At 41.3% G+C, this 23,370-nt stretch overlaps 1 protein-coding gene across 2 annotated transcripts; it reads left to right on the top strand.

The window, feature by feature from the left end:
* Positions 1–148: 148 nt before the first annotated feature.
* On the top strand, positions 149–20,201 carry LOC109987868 (matrix metalloproteinase-15-like). Of its 2 annotated transcripts, none has more exons than XM_065956520.1 (10): positions 149–978; positions 4,225–4,373; positions 7,156–7,278; positions 7,372–7,694; positions 8,569–8,730; positions 11,972–12,363; positions 13,678–13,816; positions 15,067–15,217; positions 15,315–15,430; positions 17,472–20,201. In XM_065956520.1, the coding sequence occupies exons 2-10, from the start codon at positions 4,270–4,272 to the stop codon at positions 17,951–17,953; spliced, it is 1,992 nt and encodes a 663-aa protein (XP_065812592.1). In that variant the 5' UTR covers positions 149–978; positions 4,225–4,269; the 3' UTR covers positions 17,954–20,201. The 2 variants fall into 2 exon arrangements, with proteins under 2 accessions (XP_065812592.1, XP_065812591.1); XM_065956519.1 differs by having other exon boundaries at positions 149–983.
* The last annotated feature ends 3,169 nt before the right edge of the window (positions 20,202–23,370 follow it).

Raw genomic sequence — 23,370 nt, 5'->3', positions numbered from 1 at the left:
CTTTCCCGACAATATCTAATAATTAAACACATCAAATTAAATTCCTTCCTACATGAAAATGAAAATAATTTGTCTGCCTGTAGTATTTTCGTCTGACCAGCAGATGGCGCCCTGAGCACAGCGTCCTCTGTGTCTGCTCTCCGGTCTGATGGGGGTCTAGTCTAATGAAAGGAGAGCTTAAGCTTTTGTTCTCCACATGCAGTCAGCAGAAATCTTTTATCAGATCCCCACCTGTGTGCTGGTGGTGGTCCCGCGAATATTTGCAGAGTCTCCGTACCGGGTTTAAGTCGAAGGGGAGGTCTTTATTATTTTTTTTCCGACAGCAGAAACCTAAAAGAGTGTGTTGTTTTTTTTCGTGCTGAAGTTCAGAAACTGCGTAACTAAAGAGGGACTTCGTATGTGCTGATCGATCCGTGTCGTACACTCTTTGTTGTTAGAAAGTGAAGGGGGATTTGTTGCGGGACTTGTTGCTTTCTGATCAGACATTGCGGACGACGGAAAGGGGGAAGGTCCAGTTGGTTCGCCCGCTGGGCCCCGCAGTCTGCTGTGCATGAAGGACGCAGCTTCATGAACACTTGGATGAGCCATGAGGTGCAACTACGAATGGATTAGTATCTTGATTTGTGTTTCTAACTGATGATTTATTGTTGTTGCGTTAAGTACAGGAGTTTTCTGAATACAAAGATCCTAAAATTAGAAGATAGTTTCGGATTTTTAAAAGAAATGTAAGCAGGTGAGGAGAGTTTAATCTGTGCAGATCGGTGTGTCTTGGATTCCTGCCTACCTGAGGAACTTTTTGCCGGTTTTCTTCATCACTCCGCAAGTCAGAGGTCTCATCTGAAACCCACAGGCAGCACATGAGGATGAGGATGTCATCCAAACAAACCTGGGCCCTGATCATCCTCACTTTATCCTCCTTATTCTCCCTGATCCTGTGCAGCACAACAGCTGACGTCCCGGAGGAGGAAGGCTTCAGTGGTGAGGTACAGTCACATCTGTTTGGGAAAAGTCTTCCACGTATTGATATTGGTAATACAATATTTGTGAATCCATGTTTTGGAGAGGAATAGCTCTCTAAGCAGGTTTTAAGGTTGCATTTGTTTTTGCAATATCAGCAAAGCATCCAGTGACCTCTTGACCTTTTCTTTCCACATAACACAGCATGTGGTGCACATATGATATCTGTGTGTCTAAACATGATATTGGTTGTTGACTTTTGTGTCTATCCTGAAATAATGATCATTATGGATTTAACTGTAGTTGTTTTCAGGAATAGTCTACATACTTATCCCCTTAAAAATAGAATAAAGACGATTGTCTGTCGTGAAAGAGAGAGATATTTACAACCAGCAAATGTTCGACAAGTCTGCATGTAAAATGACTGAAACGCTTAAAGCTCCTGTAAGGTTATGAGATGGACTGAAATGATTATTAATGCTTCTTGATGACCTGTCAAAAGCAAACTAGTACATCAGCAACAAGACTTTACTTGGATTTAGTTAATTGCAGTCTCTGAAACGGCTGCCTCGAGGTAAAGGTGTCACTCCTTCACAGGAAGTGATGAACAGCACTGCAGGAACGGTCTTTGTTTACATTTACAAACCTAAGATTAGGAGAGTTTGAATGAAACATTTAACTTTTAAAAGAAAGCAGGTTGAGATTGTTTATTTAGGAAACACTACTTGCCCTCGTAGCTATAGGACAAAATCAGCAAAGACATGCGACGTATGGATTTGTCCACAGGAGGCGCCAAAGTCGACTAAACTAAGAGTTCCTCACAGGAGCTTTAAAGTCCCCATGAAATGAAAAAAAAAAATTTCCGATTTGAATCCATTGTCCATGTGTTAAATGTTCATTTATCTTCCATCACCTGCCAAATCCATTTCAATAAAGCATTATCTGAATATTTATATATTATATTATGTCAAAAAAACTTTTTTAATCTTTTATCTTCTTGCAAAATGAATCAAATGTCTGATGACTCAAAGGGCGCTTTCTAATTTTCGACCAATTAAAAAGCTCTGTTGAAGCTAACGATCAAATAAAATTCATCTTAACATTATGTCCCGCCTTCCATCTTGTGAATAGTTCTATCTGTATTCTATCTGTTTCATGAGGACTTTAATTATTACCAAATATTAAGCAATACGTTTTCTTGATGGATTCATCAGTTCATCGTTGCAGTCATGCGGATATTTTCAAACCCTTTAACTGTGTATAAGAAAGTATTTATGAGCAGATGGAACAATTAATTATTAGAATATAGATTTATTTGAAGGACTTTTATGCCTTTATTCAGAGACAGGACAGTTGACAGAGTCAGAAACCAGGAGAGAGTGTGGGGAATGACGTGAGGGAAAGGAGTCAGGTCAATTTAGAAACCGGTTGACGGCTCTCGATGACCTCTGAGCATGTGGCACGCGTACTAACCACAAGGCTACCGGGGCCCGACTTATTATGATATAATCCAAACACTTTTTCATTCATTGTAAACACAGAATATAAACAAGAGTACAGTCAGTCCTGCTCTATCAGTGAACTGTTTTGAGATTACATTTGTTATGAAATGGTGCTTTACAGATACAGATTGATTGTATATGTTATTTTCAACCTCTAACACATGGTATGAAACTGTAATGAAAGTTGACACAGTCGTATTTAGAGAAAATATGTCTCTATAAACATGAACCTTTGTTCCTCACTCTTATTATTAGTGAGAAACTCTAGTTGCCGATGAAGGCCATGAGATTTGGACTGAAAATTAATTTGGTTAGTTAACCTTGAACTAAGAATTTCAAGGTGAGGAATGAACTTCGCCCTTTTACTGTTTTACACGCGTGTATGACACAATAAAGGTTTTATGATGGACTGTAAAGACGGGTTCATCTGGGTATCATAAGATGTCATGATACAATTTGCCATCAGGTGCAACCATGTAATGTGCTGTCTCACCTGACTCCTCCCCCTAAAACTGCCCATGAAGAAAAGACTCACCTAAAGAAACCAAAAGACTGAAAATAGACCTCCAGCCCAAACTTAAACAACAAAACCCAGCAGCAAATCTTAACATGCCTGGAGAAAAACAGAAACTTAAATATGGAAAAGTAAAAAAGGGGAACAAACGCTCCTCACCACATCGCTGCCCAGAGTGTGATTAACAGAGAGCTCTCCTACCTGGCCAGAGGCGCTGCTAGTAAACAGGCATGGCAGGAACCTGCTTGGGGCCCCAGACCATCAGGGTGCCCCAACTTCCCTAAGGGGGCCCCAACTGACAGCACTCACTCTCGTTGCCCTACTGAACACTAGTTGGAGAGCCAACGGGCTCGGGCTCCAACAGACAGAAACAGAGAGAGAACATGAGTTTCTTAGGTTTTTGCGCCTTCTCTGTTTCTGTACATAAAAGTGAAACACTGTTCATTGGATAATGAATTCAACTTTTTTGTATGTCATGTCTGAAAATGTGCTTTACTTTGACATGCATATAAGTTGATTTCAGCTGGTTCCTGCAGGCAAGCCCATTCTAACAAAACATTAGTTGAGACTTGTCATGCCATGCTGAAGTCATCTCTGTAATGTTGTGTGTGTGTGTGTGTGTGTGTGTGTTCATGCATGAAGGTTACAAGTCCCATGATCCAGCTGTGTGAGCGGCGGGCCCTGTGCTGTTGTTTTCAAGCTCTTTTGATGAGAGAGCAGAACATTCAAACTTGACAGAAATATTCCCCCCCCCCCCCCCCCCGAGGATCTGTCATCCTGTTTGCCCTGGCTACGTGGCTCCACTCGCAAACTTGCAGCACAACACCAAGGGAAAGCTCAGCATGTGTCACACAGATCGTCTTTTACTGTCACTTAACATCCCCACACGCTGATCTTTTTGATTATCTTGTGTCCTACAGTAGTGATGTGATATACTGTTAAATTTAAGTTTTCCTGTTTCCTGATCTTCCTGTAGTCCTCATCTCGACTGTGTGCGACGAGGAAGGCCAAGAAAGAGCGAGCAGGAATGTTGTAATGTTAATAGAAGCCATCTGCTTTCTTTTCTTTAACTCCTTAGGTGCTCTGAGCTCGGCTGCTTGTTTCTGGATTAGAATAAAAGTGACTCAGTTCATGCTGTAGCTGTCATCCCCATAATGTGTATAACTTCAATCATGCACACTAAAACAGACACATGTTTTAAACAACACTCACTCCTGTCCCGTCCCCCCCCCCCCCCCCCCCCCCCCGCAGGCATGGCTCCGTAAATACGGCTACCTGTCCCAGGCGAGCAGACAGATGTCCACCATGCAGTCGGCTCAGTTTCTGTCCAAAGCCATCGGTGACATGCAGCGCTTCTACGGCCTCCAGGTGACCGGAGAGATGGATCCTGCAACTGTTGCGTAAGCTCTTTAATGTTTTACTGTGCTCTGAGACATGCGGCATTACTTCACGTGTGTGTGTGTGTGCAGTGAAGACACATTATTCCAGGGGTCTTGCAGGGAAGTTTAGACATTTATTTATTAATTGATTGTTTTTTTTTATTATTGTTTTTTTTTTTAAAATCCATTCTATGCTATAAATTTAATTAAAAATAGCTAGAAACTATTAAACACACTGACCTCTGACTACCAACACAAGCAAAAACAAATTATATATATATATATATATATATACACACAGTACTGTGCTACTGTGTTATCAATTTACAAAATGCAAAGTGAGCGAACAAAAGAAAAATCTAAATCACATTAATATTTGGTGTTACTACCCTTTGCCTTCAAACTAGCATCAATTCTTGTAGGTACACTTGCAAAAAGTCAGGGATTTTGTAGGATTGTAGTCAGGTGTATGATCAACCAATTATACCAAACAGGTGCTAATGCTCATGAATGTCACATGTAGGTTGAAACACAGTCATTCTGTCAGCTTCAGAAAAGCTTGTGCTGTTCAAGCTTTTTTGAAAAAGCACAAAGAAACGGGCAACGTTGAGGATCGTAGACGCAGTGGTCGGCCAAGGAAATTTAGTGCAGCAGATGAAAAACACATCAAGCTTATTTCCCTTTGAAACTGGAAGATGTCCAGCAGTGCCATCAGCTCTGAACTGGCAGAAACCAGTTGGACCCAGGTACACCCATCTACTGTCCGGAGAAGTCTGGCCAGAAGTGGTCTTCATGGAAGAGTTGCAGCCAAAAAGCCATACCTCCGACATGGAAACAAGGCCAAGTGACTCAACTATGCACAAAAACATAGGAACTGGGGTGCAGAAAATGGCAGCAGGTGCTCTGGACTGATGAGTCGAAATTTGAAATATTTGGCTGTAGCAGAAGGCAGGTTGTTTGCCGAAGGGCTGGAGAGCGGTACAATAATGAGTGTCTGCAGGCAACAGTGAAGCATGGTGGAGGTTCCTTGCAAGTTTGGGGCTGCATTTCTGCAAATGGAGATTTGGTCAGGATTAATGGTATCCTCAATGCTGAGAAATACAGGCAGATACTTAGCCATCATGCAATACCATCAGGGAGGCGTATAATTGGCCCCAAATTTATTCGGCAGCAGGACAACAACCCCAAACATACAGCCAAGATCATTAAGAACTATCTTCAGCGTAAAGAAGAACAAGAAGTGATGGCGTGGCCTCACAGAGCCCTGATCTCAACATCATCGAGTGTGTCTGGGATTACATGAAGAGACAGAAGGATTTGAGGAAGCCTACATCCACAGAAGATCTGTGGTTAATTCTCCAAGATGTTTGGAACAACCTACCAGCCCAGTTCCTTCAAAAACTGTGTGCAAGTGTATCTAGAAGAATTGATGCTGTCTTGAAGGCCAAGGGTGGTCACACCAAATATTGATTTGATTTAGATTTCTCTTCTGTTCATTCACTGCATTTTGTTAATTGATGAAAATAAACTGTTAACACTTCAATTTTTGAAAACATTCTTAGTTTACAGCATTTTTTTCATACCTGCCTAAAACCTTTGCATGTATAGATAGAGATATAGATAGATATATATATCTCTCTCTCTCTCTCTCTCTCTCTCTCTCTCTCTCTCTCTCTCTCTCTCTCTCTCTCTCTCTCTCTCTAACTGGACAAACTGAATAAGGACTCAAAAGGAGGAGGTAGTTGTCAGGAAAAGGAACGAGAGATTCAGTGTAAACATCCCCGACCTATTTCAATGACTAATGGTTCAATCATTCTGAAAATATCTTTGACACAGGCTTTGTTAGGCGTCCTCATAGGTCAGGTAGGGTGTCCAGATATTATTATTTTCAAAGTGTCAGTGAATGTTTTGAGAGTTTGAGGGATCTTTTTGAGCAGAATGCAGATATTTATTTCCGATAACTTGAAGCGATGACAAGATGGGTTATGCCATCCATTCGCTGGAAATGCTCAATATTATATCTCATAACCTGATTGAAAACATCTTAAATGTGCATTAACAGTAAAACCCACCCCAAGTTTTATTATCCAGTCACAGACGTTGTGCAAAAGGTATTTGATTTTGAACATGACAATTTGCGATGTAGAAACGAGCAATCTCTATGTTCCACCTAAAAACAAGATTTGATGTTGTCTAGTAGTGTTTCTCTCTGTGGTGGGAAAAAGAGTTGGTGAAGAAAGTTATGGGTCTAATGAGCTTTTAGAAAGTTAAATGGGTCGGTGTAGCATAAGAAGTGGTCGACATGCTTTAAAAAAAAAAAAAGATCTTACATGTATAACTTGATCAAAATCCAGAATGTTAAAAATTAGAGAGCAGATTTTGTTTCCTCCTGCAGCTCAGAGGCTCGAAGTTTCCCCTGTTTTGTTTTGTTTTTGGTGCTACAGTAACTAAAGAGAGTATTATTGGCCTTCTCTCCAAGTTCTTATTTAAAACAAAGTTTTTTTTCTCAGTGTTATTTATTAAAGATTGTTCTTCTTGCACTTCAGTTCTTTTCACAGTCTTTGTTGTTACAGAGTTCCCTCTAAAATGACTTTAATCCAGTGTTGATAAGTGGATGGTTAACTGTTGAAGTCCTGGCTGAAATGAATCCTTCAGCTTTCAAGGAGTCGAGAAAAACGACAGTCATGAGGATTTAATAATTATACCACCTTTACAAGCTGCAATTTGTTGAGCTGAGGGGATTTCTGCAGCCACTTTCCACAGGTAACACTTTGTAATCTGTTGTGTGTGTGTGTGTGTGTAGGGCCATGCGGCGGCCTCGCTGTGGCCTTCCAGACAGAAAAGCCTCAGAGGTTGTAGAAGGTGCGAGGAGGAAGCGCTACACTCTTACTGGACAGCAGTGGAACAAAGACCACATCACTTACAGGTTCACTGAACATATAACAGCACAACAACAATGAAACACAAAGCCCGCAAAACACTCTCTCACACCTTTTTTTCTTCTTTTTTCTGTCAACAGCATCATGAAGCAGCAGATTCCCTCCTCGTTGGGAGAGGAGCGGACGTACGAGGCGATCCGCAGGGCCTTCGACGTGTGGAGGAGGGTCACTCCGCTCACCTTCGAGGAGTTACCTGCTGAGAACAACATCAGCATCAACGGCAGCCGGACAGAGCTGGCAGACATCCTGTTGTTGTTTGCCTCTGGTTTCCATGGTGATATGTCACTGTTTGATGGCGAGGCTGGGTCGCTCGCTCACGCCTACTATCCAGGACCGGGAATAGGAGGAGATACTCACTTTGATGCTGACGAGCCTTGGACCCTGGACAACACAAACCGTGAGGGTAAGTGGGCAGGATTTTTAGTCTGAACGGGAATTGAACCTTTGACTCGTTGATGACCAGAACATCTCTCGTTAAGCCTCTGAAAACACAAATCCACAAAAGGGTTCTAGTTATGAGATGAATATAATAAAGGCATAGAAAGCCCCCAAATATATCTAAACAAAAAAACTGCAGGCTTTTGAGGATCTCTATTCTAGGGCAGGTGTTGTGGGCCTATAGAAGTGTTTAAATTGTCCCCAAAACTTGGCCATTTCTTACTTAAAGGTCTCATATTATATTCCTTTTCAACCAGGTTAAGTAAGTCTCAGAGGTCTGTAAAGTTTCTTGTTCTATATCCACTCTGATTTCAGCCCTGCTCAGAACAGGATGTTTCTGTGTCTGTACCTTTAAATATGTAAATGACCTGTGCCTGGCCACGCCCCCTCTCTGGAAGGGCTCGGGTGTACTTGGGCTTTCTCGCTCCATGTCCTATTGTTTACGGTGAGAAGGCAGACTCAGAGGGCAGAACAAACACCTGTGGGAGAGTCACCCACCTGGGGGAGGGGTTACTGCCCTTTGTGATGTCATGAAGGGAAAATCTCCAAACAGCCTGTTTGAGCACACATTTTCTGAAAAGTGGAGCAGGCAGAAGACGCCGAGGATGGACTTTTCTCATCAATGAGGGGTTTGTAGACGGACTAGGGACACATATAAGTGTTAGAAAAAAGTGGATTTTGCACACTATGTGACCTTTAAATTACCGTGTTGTTTCATAAACGACCCTACATGATAATTCTGTTGTACTAGAATAAAGTTCTAATGTTCCTCTCAAACTTGGCTAAGTTAAATGTTTCAATGTGTTGTTGTTGTATGTGTGTGACTGTGTGTCTTGCAGGTGTAGACCTGTTCCTGGTGGCGGTCCATGAGCTCGGTCACGCGTTGGGTTTGGAGCACTCTGATAATCCCAGTGCTATAATGGCTCCTTTTTACGAGTGGACTCACACACACAACTTCACACTACACGAGGATGACATCAGAGGAATACAGCACATATACGGTGAGAGACACAGGTGTTGCTCCTATATATATCCCTCTGTTTGTTTACGGCATGTGTTGAACAGTGTGGTGATACTGTATGGAGACACTACCTAAAGGGAAGTGAAAACCAGAGCTGTGATTTAAGGTTTTATGACACTCACATGTGGATCATTGGAAAGCAGGACTAAACGCCTTGTAAAGAATCTGTGTGAATGAATTAGTGCAGGGACACACACACACATCAGAGATAGATCTGGCTCATAACAGCATATCATGCATACCGTTATGATGTTCTCATGGTTTGCCTGAGTGAATGGATGTCATTGTTAACTGACTGTGTGTGTGTGTGTGTGTGTGTGTGTGTGTGTGTGTGTGTGTGTGTGTGTGTGTGTGTGTGTGTGTGTGTGTGTGTGTGTGTGTGTGTGTGTGTGTGTGTGTGTGTGTGTGTGTGTGTGTGTGTGTGTGTGTGTGTGTGTGTGTGTGTGTGTGTGTGTGTGTGTGTGTGTGTGTGTGTGTGTGTGTGTGTGTGTGTGTGTGTGTGTGTGTGTGTGTGTGTGTGTGTGTGTGTGTGTGTGTGTGTGTGTGTGTGTGTGTGTGTGTGTGTGTGTGTGTGTGTGTGTGTGTGTGTGTGTGTGTGTGTGTGTGTGTGTGTGTGTGTGTGTGTGAGAGCAGTGCTTATGTGTGTGTCTGCTCTGAGCCTGCTATACGAGCTAATGAACTCATGTTTGAAACTACACACATGGATTTTGACACAGAATGACAGATTTCTTTTCTGCCTTTAACATTTCCTTAAAGACTCATGTTTTAATTTTTCGATGCGTGTTCATTATTTTGTCGTGGTGCCACATCTGGTATCACGAATTAAAAAGAAACCTGCATTAGTTTAGGAAGATTTTATAGGGTTTTAGTTTGCCCTATAAACCCCAGATAATTTTATACCTCCTCACGACTGTGGCCAACGATGATATACCTACACTAGACTGCATCAGAGTAGATTTGATTTGGAAAACCTTGGTTTGATGATTCTTGTAGGTTTCCAGCTGAAAATACTTTAACTATCACTATACTCTGGTTCCTCTTTGTTTAGCAGATTTTGAGGATTGTGTTCACGTACTAGTTGGATTAGAAAGATGATCTGAAAAGTTTAAATAATGACTCACGTGGCATAAACTTTGATTTAAACTACACAAGACCTCCAACGGCCAAAAGATTCACATGAGGAAAATGTGCATCACATTCAGAAATGGTCAAAATATGTATATTAGAGTCAAAAACAAAAAAGGTGTAAATGCTGCAAATAAAAAAAGCCATGCTGCATTGATATCCAACACCATTTATGTATTTATAATATTTAGCTTTTATGTATCCAGGTTAGTCCCATTTAGATCAGAGAATTATTTTTTCAAAGGAGACCTGACCAAGAAGAGCAGCAAACATTCAAGCTTCTACAGTACACGTTTTATAATTAGAATAAAATCATCAGTCTGATGAGTACAGAACGTTTGGATTCAAGGCTTTTCACTAAAGATTCCTAAACATTCAGACTGACTTGGTTTCGCAGTTTAAAATCAGACTGCAGGTTGTTCCAAGCAAAAGGTGCTGAAGACCTAAAGTCTTTCTTTCCCAACTCAGTTCTTACTTTGCACAAAGTCCAACGAACAAAGGTTGTGGAGTCCATCCTTCAGAATGAAAAGAGAGGAAAGGTAGTCTGGAGTATAAAGTTAAAACAACACTTCTCCTCTTTTGCAGCACTTTTACATTTTTGCATTTGATTTGGACTTTTGCATACAAATTGAAATTAGCATCATTCCTGAATCTGCTGCACATTTTTCAAAATGTTAATCATTTTGGTTGTTTCAGGTTGTTTTCTCTTGTTGGCCACCATATTTATCACATCAATATTAAAGTGACAGACACACAGAGTCAGGAATGAATCACAGTCTCAGTGTCTGCCTTCTGCAGGAACATTCATCACCTTCTTTTCTCTTTGTAGTTAATGGTAGTCATTATTAACAATCCACAAGTTATTTTGTGATAAAAATGAATTAGAATGTTTGAATTTTAAACACATGATTAAATGCTTTATGATAAATAGCTGTACGTTTCTGTGTTCTTGCTGTATGTAGCACAGAGCCACTAACAAACAAACAAACAAACAAACAAACAAACAGGGCTTGATGGTTTTGATCATGTGGGTGAGTGTGAGCCTGCAGGAATTTGATATGAATGTAAACCAGGCAGAGACAGGTCACTGATTTATTGATTAGAGTGAGTACACACAAGTTTACTGTTATGTAAATACAAACGGTACTAACTGAGAGGCGAGGGACTCCAGACACAAGAATGGACAGGAAACAGGAGTGTGCAAGACTGCAGGCAGGTGCTCATAAGTGTTCAGGGACATGTTTCCAGTTTCAGGCTAAAGGATTCATGATATAAAACAATAGTGACAATCTGGCTTGGCACCAGAGGACACAGAGCAGGTGGATGAGAATAAGTTGGTATGAACAGGTGTGACAATCTGAGGGCATCTGAAAACAACCTCCGCACAGAATACTGCACAGAATTTTAACACTGACTAAAATCTTTATTTCTCAGCCTCTGCAGCAGATAGAGACAAAAAGCTTAAACCATTGGCTTTTTCTGTAAACCAGTGTCTTTGCACTTAAGTTCATTAACATTTTTAAAATGAACAATAAACAACAAGAAAAGCGCTTTACACGCTTCAAGTCCACTTACTGTTTTGACTCTAATTTTGTTCTAAGTCACTTGCAGAGTCTTGGAAACAAAGATGTTTGTTTGTCTTTGTACTGTGGGCTCAAACTGCAGGTTGAATTTCTCCACATATAGATTGATGGACAGAGTCATTCTTTAAATACATAATGCACTATTTAAGGATGAGGGTAACTCGATATACGTCTGCGAGCATCAGCAGTTCGGACTTGTTACATAACAGGCTGTATCTGTGTGTTTTTTCTCCTCTTAGCAACCAGCAGATTTTTCCAGAGCAGCAGCAGCACAGTCGTAGTTAATCAAACGAGCTTATAGCTGCTGCAGGGATGGAAAATTAGATTTGCTTTGTGTGTGGGAGAGATAGAGGGCATATTGTGAGGGGGAAGGGAGTAGAAAAGAAAAGAAAGTTGTTGATGTCTGATGTCACACGAAGAGGCTGGATGATTTCATTTCAAGTTTTTTGCATTTGAAATGAAAATACAAGAAAAATCCTCACTTTGCTCCCTCTCTTTTATTCATGTCATCAGGTCCTCCTCTCCTCACTGAAGCTCCACACACTTCTCCTCCTGCCCCTGACGACAAACCCAACGATGACTCCCCCACCTCCCCATCTCCTCCTGAGGATGAACCCACCTCCTTTTTTCCCGCCAACCCTCCACATGACCCGACTCAGAGCAGCCCTCGTCACCCAGCTCTGCCCGACCCGAGCTCGGGCCCCACCTCATCTCCTGTTCCCCCCGCCGTCACCCCCACTGTCTTCCTGCCTGTCACCCCGCGTGTTAGAAAAGATGTCCCCCCTCCTCAGCCTCCTCCTCGGCCCCCTGCTCCTCCCAAAGTGCCGGACAACCAAGCCCCCGACATCTGTGACGGGGACTTTGACACGGTGACATTGCTGAGGGGGGAGATGTTTGTTTTCAAGGTGAGACATAAACAGAGGACGCAAGCAATGACATACAAATTCACTTTTAATGTACTTAAACCTTTTGTGGGAAATTTTAATTTTGTGCTGCTTTTGGCGCCCCCTGTGGTCAAAGAAGTATTTGCTTTTTTAACCCTGTACATGATTATTTACAAAGCATTTTAACAGAAGAAAATCCTCTTCTGTATTTTAAAAGTCAAATGTTCCACTCATTGAGAATCTTTGCCGTGGAAAATGAAAAAACAAAACACACAAAGTTTTGGCTGCATGTGGTGAATCGATTCGTCCTACACCTACCCTCGGCAGCAAATTCAGAAATGTAGAAATAGTCATTTTTCCTACTGATTGTCTAGTTTGCATTTGCATATCATAAAGAGGAATCTATAATATTTTTCACTTTGTTTTATGATCAGCTCAAAACTCCTCACAGGAGCTTTAAATAAAAGTCTATGTTTCTCTACCTTTCTGAAGATAATAATTAAAAAAAAAACATTTTACGATGACTTTACTACATTTAGACACTTCTTTAATACTTCATTTTGAACACAAACTTGTCTCTTACTCTTCATGTCCCTTAAGTATAAATACGGAGTATTCTTATTATGCATCATTTGGCCTCCCTCCCAAAATCAAGGCTGATTCTTACAAAAATTCATGGAAAGTAACACAGAAAAAATGATTTTTTTAATGGCTTTTCCTCCGCTGCATATCATGCACATGACCTGATCTCAAAGATGTAGTAGTTTAAAAGAGAAAAGACATACACTTGTTTGCAGGAAAGAGGTTTTCACTGATAGCTGTGACCAGCAGGGGAACCATGAACGTGATCGATTGAAATTGGAAACATTGCAGACATCATCTTAGTTTCAAAGCACAATACATTTCCCTTCCAACTGATTGATATTACGTTATAATTTGTTTAGGTTTATTGTCCCCAAAATATTTTGAGGTTTCAGCTTTGTACTGAAACAGCTGTTAGTAATGTCCCTCACTGGACTACGTTTCTATGTTTTCTCAGCGAGTACATCTCAGAGCCTTTTCTTTTACTTCAGTAAAAACTGTTGAATGAGTACTTTTCCTTTTAAGAGTATTTTTCTAGTCAGGTATCTGTACTAATACTTGAGTAAAGAAGGTGTGTACTTTCACTGCCTGTGTGGATGCACAAACAGTGATGGATTCAATCATTCTGCAACTTGATTGAACAGCTGTGAACTCTTATTTCTTTGTCATGCGAGGGGAAGTGAGCTATAAATAATTTGGATGAAAGACAGTAACAGGAAAGATTTCTATTATTTATTTATTCTGCTTGAGCAGGGTCGCTGGTTCTGGCGCGTGCGGAGGAACCGGGTTTTGGATAACTACCCCATGCCGATATCCGTCTTCTGGGTTGGCCTGCCGAGCGACATTGATGCAGCCTATGAGCGCCACGACGGCAAATTTGTCTTCTTCAAGGGTACGTGAGGGATTTTATCTTAATCTATTAACATTTCACTGTGTTACGTAAGCTGCCACATGCTGAGAATCCACTCATGTGCAATGCCAAAACAACTTTTGGAAGCCTACTTTGAGCTTTTTTTAAATGTTTTTGTTCTTCGCCTGAAGACTGATCTCAACTTGATTTGAACCGGTCAGGCTTAAAGGAAACTCTGCTAACTCAGCATGTTTCTTCCCCACACAACAGGATTTACGAGGATATGGTAATAATTCAATTGGTCCGACACACACAAACACAACCACTCAGAAGTTTAAAACTTAAGAACCTATGTGGCTGCAGATAGAGTCTATGGAGAGTGTTGGGTTTCTGTTTCTTTGCATGTATTGATGTCTGCATCACAGACTGTGTGTTTCTGAGTATCTTGACTGAGGCCTGTGCAGCGTGGCAGCTGTTGCCCAGTGTGACTCCACTCCGGCCGACTTCCAAAAGGCCTCATGAGAGAAAGGAGGATTGCATCAGCCGTCTCTACAGTGCACGGCTCCAGATGTCAGCAGAGCCACAGCGTTCACTTTTTAACAGCCGGGCTGTGTGGTGATTAGTTCTGCATTTTCTGGACTCTTACAGCTTCTGATCGTGGATTTACACTCATTAAAATTCCACCGATAACTCCAGTTGAATTTAGTTATTGTCAGTACTCCTGCTTTTTTGTTAAGGCACGGAGAGTGACGGGCGATAGAAGAGGCGGACAAGCTGATTCTGCTGTGCTCTAAAAGTACTTTGATAGTAGAATTGATATCCATCTAAACCTGCAGAAATGTTGTCTGTATGAATCCAAAACATCCAATCTAATGTTGAATTTTCGAGCAAATGTGCGCCAATTAGTTGCTGCCTGTGCAGGAGCTTTAGCTTTTATAGCTTAAGATTTTTCTCTCTGTAGCAGTGTTCTGGCATTGGAGGTGGAAAGCGGCTGCAACATGTGCCCATAGCTTAGTGTTACAGAAATAAAAAAATGGCTCCCTCAGAGGAAAATCTTGGAAATGAAGTGTAATGCCAGCCACTTCTACCTTGTCCATTCTACTTGTCATCTGGAGTGAGGCATATGCCATATGTTCTGGCCATGGCTCTTATTCCATGTGCCACTTGTTCCCCCCCCCCTCCCCTGCTTGTCTCCTTTACCTTAGTGACCTTTCAGCATATTTTCTTGTTCAGGTCACAACACTGCCTCTGGTGAAGGTTTCATTGTCATAAATATGTGTTTGTCCCTGCAGATGATAGATACTGGGTGTTCAGGGAGGCGGACGTGCTGCCAGGATACCCGCAGCCTTTACACGAGTATGGACAGGGAGTTCCTGCGCACAAGATTGACACGGCGATCTGGTGGGAGCCAAACGGACACACATACTTTTTCTCTGCAGACAGGTACGACACACAACAAACCATGCAACGAGATTTGAACTGATTTGAAACAATGTTCATATCTGTGTAAACGTCTACACATCTTCTTGTCTGTGTGCAGATACTGGAGGTTCAACGAGGAGACCAGGACTACAGACAGAGACTTTCCCAAACCAAACAGCAGATGGGGAAGGATCCCTAACTCACCCAAAGGAGCTTTTCTCAGTGAAGATGGAGGTGAATACTTACTCTTCAGTTTGTAGGGAGGAAAAACATCAGAGCAGCTTCTGTTTATTATCAGCAGAACAAACACCAAAGGCTGAACACACATGAAGCAGTGTTTATCAACGCAGGAGGACAGCATGAGTGAGTAGCGATGGAGGGAGGGAAAGAATGAAAGGTTATAGGGGTGAAATGGGGTGTGTAGGAGACAGGGACTGAAAACCTGACATTTGAGGCTGGTTAGGCTGGAGCCAGCAGAGCAGAGAGGAGGGTGAGAGGATGAGAGAGAGAGCGATAAAGAGAGAGAGGGGGGAGGAATGAGAGCTCTGGTTTGAGGGTTGGCCCATCTTTCCTCTGGAAATTAGATTTGTGGCAGAGTAGCTCTAAATGCATTCTGTAGCATTCTGATCTCATCTCCACCCAAACTGCTCCAATGTCTCAGAGAGATGCATTTACACCCAGAAAGTAATGCCAGGAAAAAAGAGGTATGAGGAATGTGCATCCCGATGCCAATTCATAACGCATAGTGTAAGCAACCTCAGCTTTTTAATTTATTGATTTCTGAAAGTTTAGTCAGGATTGATCTTCTTTTATAGTCAGATTTTATGCACAGTGTCCGTGTCAGCCCAGGACTGCAAAGGTTAAACTAGTCCCTTATATTTTTTTGGAGTTTATGAACTAAGATTAAGCGGGCGGTACAGTAACTGAAACAGACTTTTATAGATTTGTTTTCAAACTAAGCCTCTGTTAATATAATTACCCCTTTAGGGTGCACTCACACTAGGCAATCCGTACCGTGCCTAAGCATGCTTCACCCTAAAGTCCAATTTGTTTGACTAGTGCGAGTGCTCCGATCTGTGCTCAAGTCCGGTACACTTCATTGGCCAACGTGGACAGCCTTCATTATGGAGAAATCCCAGAGTGTTAAGGCTGTATCTGACTTAAATGACTCACAATAAGCCACAAAGTCAGTCAAGTAGCTGTCATGTTCTCTGTGTTGTTCTCCGATGTGAGGACCCGGATTGGACTGCACGTCCCTTTTTTAAATTTTTTTTTTATTAGTTTCGAGTCCGTCTGTCTTGTAAACTAAGCACGCTTCATGATCACATAAAGCATGCATGTGTTGTATTACGACATTATGTAGAGTAACCGTGTTCAGGCCCGGTTAGTCCTAGAGCAGTGTGAGTGCAGGCCAGCGGGGGGGGGGCAATCATGCTTAAGCACGGTACGGGACAGCTTTGCCTAGTGTGAGTTCGTCCTTTTTCTCAGCCTTACTAGTACTCAAAATGCCTTTAAAAAAAATACAGATGGAAGACAAGACAACTATCATGTCTGTGCAGTAAATACAAAACCACAGCCATGAGAATATTAAACTAACGTAGCATAAAGACTGTAAACCACCTAGACTGGTTCAGTCCAAACTCAAAAGGTCAGTGAGTCCACCATCACCCATTTTAAACCTTGTTTGTTTAATTTAAATACAAACATAAAGAGTGAAGATGTCAGTTTGACTTTGCTCTGGCAGTAACTTTGAAAAACATTTTCATTCCATGGCCAGTCTTTAGTAGTGTCCCTACAGGGTGCTTGGCATCGCTCCGTTCCAGGAAGCAGTCTAACATATCACACCCTGTAAAGCGGGGAAATTGACATTTTAACACTTCAGTCTTTGTGTAAATTAGCATGTTGCTCTTGTTTGTATAAGCTGTGAGCTTTGAGATCTAAGTTTGTGGAGATTTTTATTGAAGTTGAGGACGAGCCAGACAAACAGTTTTCCCCTGTTTCCAGTCTCTGAGCTAAGTTCGCCGACTTCTGGCTGTAGCTTCATATTTACGATAGATGAGTATACATTTCTCATCTAGCTCTCAGTAGGAAAGTAAAAAACTGGATAACTCAAATGTCAAATGGAATTCAAATACATCCAATACTGGATGAAAACAAGAAGAAAAAAAATCAAATCAAGACGTTGTGCTGGCTTGTCATTAAATGTCAACACTGTGCATACATTGCTCATAATTTGACTGACGTAAATATGTTGGTTTTTTTACCTCTTTTGCAGCGTACACCTATTTCTACAAAGGCACCAATTACTGGAGGTTTGACAATGGCAGGACTGAAGCCGACAAAGGCTACCCTCGCTCCATCCTGAAGGACTTCATGGGCTGTGTTGGAGTCCCCGACCCAAAGCCAGACTTAGACCCCGAGCAGGAACCAAAAGACAAACCGGTCAACCCTTCAGACCGAGGCAGAGACGAGCACAAAGAGCCGGACTCGGGCAGGGACAAAGACACAAACACAGAAGAAGACCATACCTCCAATCCTGACAGCACAGAGGAGGAGGATGACGACAGAGACGTGAACGTGGTCGTGACGGTGGCTGATAATGAATCGAAGGTCATGACCCTGATCATGGTGTGCATTCCTCTTGTGCTCATCCTGTGTATTCTCGTCCTAATCTACGTCATCCTCAGGACTCTGCAGCACAAGGAGACACCGAGGGCGTTGGTGCACTGCAAACGCTCGCTGCAGGACTGGGTGTGATTAAGAGGAGATAGAAGGGGTTTGATCAGTCGTCTCGTTCAGACTTCTGCTTAATATGTTTTACTCGTGGCTCAGTGGAAAGAAGCTTTGACTCGGTACAAAAAGTCTAAGAAAGCAGAGAATGAGTCACTGTTTTTTTTGCCTCATTCGATATGACACCTTTTTATTGTTCATGTGAATTAATGCAAAAGTGGTAAAGTGGATGCCTGTGGAGCTACAGTCTACTGGCCTTCACATTCCCCCCCTGTGCCTCCTTCTGTGCCTTCTAACTGTCTGAAAATGAATTTATCTTCTTATTCAAACACAACACAAAAAAACAGGTTTCAGCCATCCAATGTACTGTAGAAGACACACAACACTTTAGGCCCTTTTATCACTTCTTCTAATGGCATAGATTTATATGTTCTATAAATGCAGACAAAGTCAGTAATGCACATACATTATACAGAAGCAGATGACTGCTTTTGGCTATGCAAAAACACATCAAAACCGAATGCATTAATAAGAAAAAGTCTTCCATATGTGTGACCACGGTGCCTTAACCAATCTTGACTTTTTTTCTTCATTCATAGCAAATCATTTGCACTTTTTTTTATTGTTCTGTTTTTTGTTGTCTTCATTTTGCTGAGGTTGCTTCACTGCAGATTAGTCTGTCTCTGTGTGTGCATGCGTGTTTGTGCAAAGCAGAACCATTTAACCTGACTCAGAAGCTCATCTTCAAACCAGCGCAGGAATGTTAGACAGCCGTGTGTGTCCATGACCGCCCGTCTCCCACTGAGCCCATTATGTCTGCCCTCTCTTTTTCACACACATATGCACAAACATCACATGATGAAAGAAAGAAAAAAAACTAGTAACTGCACTCATTTTTTGCATGCATGTGCACAAATGTGTGCAGTTACTGTTGTCCACACACACACACACACACACACTAAGGCCTAGAGACCACTTACCCAAACAAAGGCACATAGAGTTTTTGCACAGAGACACTCGGGCTCCAGCCTCCCCTCCTCCCACCACAGACACGGTAACTGTTCATACTGCAACCCTAAAAACACAATCCCAGAGGAGACATACTGAAATACAGCTGGTGCCAAAGCGAACGTGAAATACAAGAGTCTGGGGATTTATTAACATGTAAACGAGAACATTTAAAAATAGTTGTGGTATATGTACAAACTCTATCCATGTCAACCTGACCTGTGAAGAGGAAACCCTTTGTGGTGTCTGTATCGTCTGTACCTCCTCTGCTAGTTTCATGCTAAAGCTTAATTCACTTAAAGCTTATTGTAATGTAATGGACATGGGAGAAGCCCTCGGGCTGGAGAGGAATGGGTCAGGGTCTGGTTTCCATTAAGCCCACATGCTGCTGATTTAGTACCGTCAGGCATGGAGAGGGGGGAGGGAGAGGGAGAGATGGGATTTAGGGGAAAAAATGCAAGTAAAAGAAAAAAAAAGAAAGTATAAAAAGTGGTGGTGGGGCTTAAGAAGAAATGAGAGAGAAACAGATGATGAGGGTGGGCTCGGCCTGCATTTCCCTTACAGTTTTTTCAGAGAGAGGAGGAGCAAGAGAAGGAAATAGGGGAGGAATTAGTCCGGGGAGGGGCAGCGCTGGCGTTGCGCCTCCTGACCTAGATCGAGTCCACTCCTCCTTTTCAAGTCGTCTTGTTTTTGCTCTGCTTGTTATCCTGAGCTGGAGATGACTTCCTCTGTCTCCTCTCTTCCTCGTTTCCTATTCTTCCTCTCTGTTTATTTCTCTACTTTTGCTCTCTTGTTTTTGTTTCAAAGCTGTACTTTGCTCCAGTCCTGTTCTCCAAAATGTATTCATCTCCTCTCTACGTCTCTTCAAAGTGAACTCAAGCACTATAATGTACCTAATGCGCAGAAAGTGACTCACAGTGTCCTTGTGTGTCCTTTGAGCTCGCTCAGTCTGTGTCTGCATCACCCTTTCTTTGAGTTTGTTTCTTCACATTGTTGCCTTCACTTTTCATTGTGCCTTTTTTTCTGTAAATAATAGGGGGCATTTTTTTAAAACTATAAATAGCATGAGGGAAAGTTTTCATTTTTTTCTTGTATTATTTTTTTTGTCATTTGTAGTTTTGTACATTTTTTTCTGTCAAGGTTTCTATAACAAAAAGCAGTAGATTTTTATGACAATGTTGATGCATGCAGGGCATGTTCTGTAAGGCCTGTGCACTCCTGTGTAGAGTACATAAAAAAACACAATAAAACTCACAGGTTAAAGCAACACTGGCTTCATTCTCTGTTAACCATTTACTTATGAGCTGCGGCGTACAACTCTGGCCACAAGAGGGAATCATTGTCTCTGAAACATCACACACGATGGTGATAGACTTAAAGTCTCAGTAAAGCAATAAAAAAAATGTGCATTCATTTTCATTTAATAACATAATAACAAGAGAAGAAAAACCTTATAAAGACATAACATTGAAAGTAAAGAAAAAACACAGAAGACAAGACAGCATCAAAGAACACACTAAAAAAAAAAAATAATTTGGGCCAGAACATCAAGATCCTAAAGATAATGAATACAATCACATCCAATGAAGAGGTACTTAGTTTATTAAATAAAAAAAACAACAACAAGTAGGCCAATAACCACATGTAGATCTAATTGTTAATCAGAGTTCTCATTTGAAACATATCTGACACGTCAACATTACCCATTAATCAGGTCAACAGGGCTCACATCTTTTCAAAGGTTTCTCCTTTCCTTTTTAGAATATAGGTTATTTTCTCCATAGATTAACAATCGCTGAACCATCAGGCAACATTTTAATAATGAAAACAATTTCTAAGTTTAAAAAATGTAGCTTCAAAACCACAAACTATGAGGCTGTTCTTTCTGCTCTGGGATGCTTCGGGCGTGTCCGTTTAATGGTAAGATGTCACGTTACAGCTGCTTCATAATGTGTCAGTTTATGTGTACAGTAAAATGTACAGTCTCTGGTACAGATGCAGTACAAGAGAATACTAGCGCCTTATTTTATAATGTTTTGCTACTTAATACAGTTACATACACTGTTTTAATTTCACTATACAGCTTGAGTAACTTGTTGCCAAACTGTGCAGAAAAACACTTAATATGAAAACAAAGTACACTTTAAATCATCTTTGTAGGTACAATTTCTCATCCTGGCCGTTTTTATAGTTACCATGTAAGACATGATGTAATGTAGCATGTGCAAGAAATGTACCTAGACAAAATAGACTACTTTTATTGCCGCCTTACTGCTTTAACTGCTGCTTCTGGGGATCCCCCCCCCCCCCCCCCCCCTCCATAAAATAACAGATGATGTATGCTTGTGCTATTGTGTGAACATGAGATCCATGTGTGAGCGAATGAGAGCACATGTCTTTAGGTCAGAAGTAATCAGGATTAGCTTTCATCACAGATCATCCTCTGCACCTGCTTTCTCTTTTATCTTCTCTTTCTCATCTTCTTCCTTTGATTCAGTCTCTCTTCAACAAGCTTGAACAATGTCGGTGAGTTGCCGTCTTAAATCTCAAACATAAAAAAACACACCTGTATCAATAAATTCAGCCATCAATAACATTTCCTCCACTTCTCCAAATATTAAGACCATTAGTGAATATACAGCTTAAGCTTCTTTCTCTCTCTCTCTCTCTCTCTACTTCCTTCTCCCTCTCTCTCTCCCTCTCTCTCCCTCTCTCTCTCTCTCTCCCTCTCTAAAAACTGCCCTCCTGTTATCCAGATGTTCAATTAGGATTAAGGCCACAATGATGCTGTCATATTCCAGCCAAGGCCTGAAGCTCTGTGTAATAACCTGATCTCCTTACTGATCCTCTGTTGAGCTGATAATGGGATATACCTGTTGCCTCCTGCCTCATCAGCACCTTGAATTCTTCTGTATAGTTTCCTTTCTCAAACACAAATACAGACCTCTCAGGATATGATGGGGGTTTTCTTTTATACCTGTTTGTGGCTCTCTGATTACGTTCCTGTCAAACTTACACCTACTAAATAACATGTCTGATTCAATGTGTTGTAAAGACAAATGATTCAACAAACAATCATGCGTCAAGTTTGTGCACGAGTCATGTTAATTGTACATAAATACTTTCAGTATTTGTGGATCCTTATGAATCAGACAGCCTTTCTCCCATCTTCACTCTTACCTTTAATCCAACTTTATCTTAATTTCTCCACCCTCCTGTCTTTTCTTTCCTTTTGTTTTGACTCTTCCATTTGGTCTACTTTTAATTCAGACTGCAATCTTTGTTCACTGACATGTAGGAGCTTGCATTACAAGTATAACAAAGAGTTCTCCGCGACCCACTTTTGGGTCCCGACCCACCAGTTGAGAACAAGTTGAGAACATTTGCCTTTATATAAATGCTCCGTGTACTTCAACAGAATCGGGTGAATTCTATCCTACTACTGTGTTTTCACATCAGATCATTCAATCGTTTTGCTAAAAAAATACTAACAGGTCTGGAAGGAGAAACTCCGGATAAAGTCTGAGTAAAAAATCTGGCCGTTTGCATTCACACATGCAGCTCCTCCTGAAAATATCAGGAGTTTTTCAGGAGTTTTCTGCAAGTGTGAAAGCACTATATGACTGCAGCAGAGTTAACAGCCAAGTGTTCTTCACGTAATAGGAGTACTCATTATGAAGAAAATGGACAAACATGGATTTCTATGTTACATTAAAAGATCTGAATGCACCAATGCGTAAGTCTTGATGTAGCTGTTACAGGTCTTGATAATTTTAAAAGCCCTTTGTTACACATTTGTAGTGCAGTCCGAGTCCAGAGGTCCCCAAAACTGTTAATTAACGTCACGTTCACTCATAGGTCGAGTTGCTTGCAATATCTGAAAGGTGATTGGATCAGAAGTAGTTATACTGTATTTGGTGAGGAGCTACAAAACCCCCCAGAAGGGTTGGTAACCAGTGGTTTTGGTAAGGTAAACTTATCATATGTTTTAGCCAAGCTAGGCTAGCAGCTAGCTCTGGGTGTGTGTCATTGATCTGTACACTGCACTTTGGCGCAGACTTAAACATCTCAGCTAATGTTTCATGGATTGAAAACAATGTTTTGTACATATATACATTATCAGTTTGAATGTTTATTACTTCAATTGCTAATGACCAAAGATTTGCAAAACTCATGAAGTTCACGTTACTAAATGATATCAGGGTACATAGCTAAACCAAGGTGGTAAACATCATGGGTAAACATTTTGCTCTACCTGCCATTAATTAGCATGTTAGCATTTAGCTTAGCCTGTGAAGACAGAAAATAAGACGTGCTTCTCACATGTCATAGCGGTTCACAAAGTAGTTTAGTAAAAAGTACATTACCGTCCTCAAATTGTCTTTGAGTGGAAATATAAAGTGGCATTACATTAATAAGTTAGGTGAACTAAAATA

The sequence above is a fragment of the Labrus bergylta genome, chromosome 7 (assembly GCF_963930695.1).
Source record: "Labrus bergylta chromosome 7, fLabBer1.1, whole genome shotgun sequence".
NCBI classification, from domain to species: domain Eukaryota; kingdom Metazoa; phylum Chordata; class Actinopteri; order Labriformes; family Labridae; genus Labrus; species Labrus bergylta.
Note: the sequence above shows the minus strand (reverse complement) of the source record. Positions and strands in the feature narration are given on the sequence as shown.

Excerpts from the sequence above, each read along its gene's own strand:
- LOC109987868 (XM_065956519.1), top strand. The coding sequence starts at position 858 with ATGAGGATGAGGATGTCATCCAAACAAACCTGGGCCCTGATCATCCTC. Across the intron at positions 8,731-11,971 it reads AGGAATACAGCACATATACG|GTCCTCCTCTCCTCACTGAA; the intron begins GTGAGAGACACA and ends TCATGTCATCAG. Across the intron at positions 15,218-15,314 it reads TACTTTTTCTCTGCAGACAG|ATACTGGAGGTTCAACGAGG; the intron begins GTACGACACACA and ends GTCTGTGTGCAG.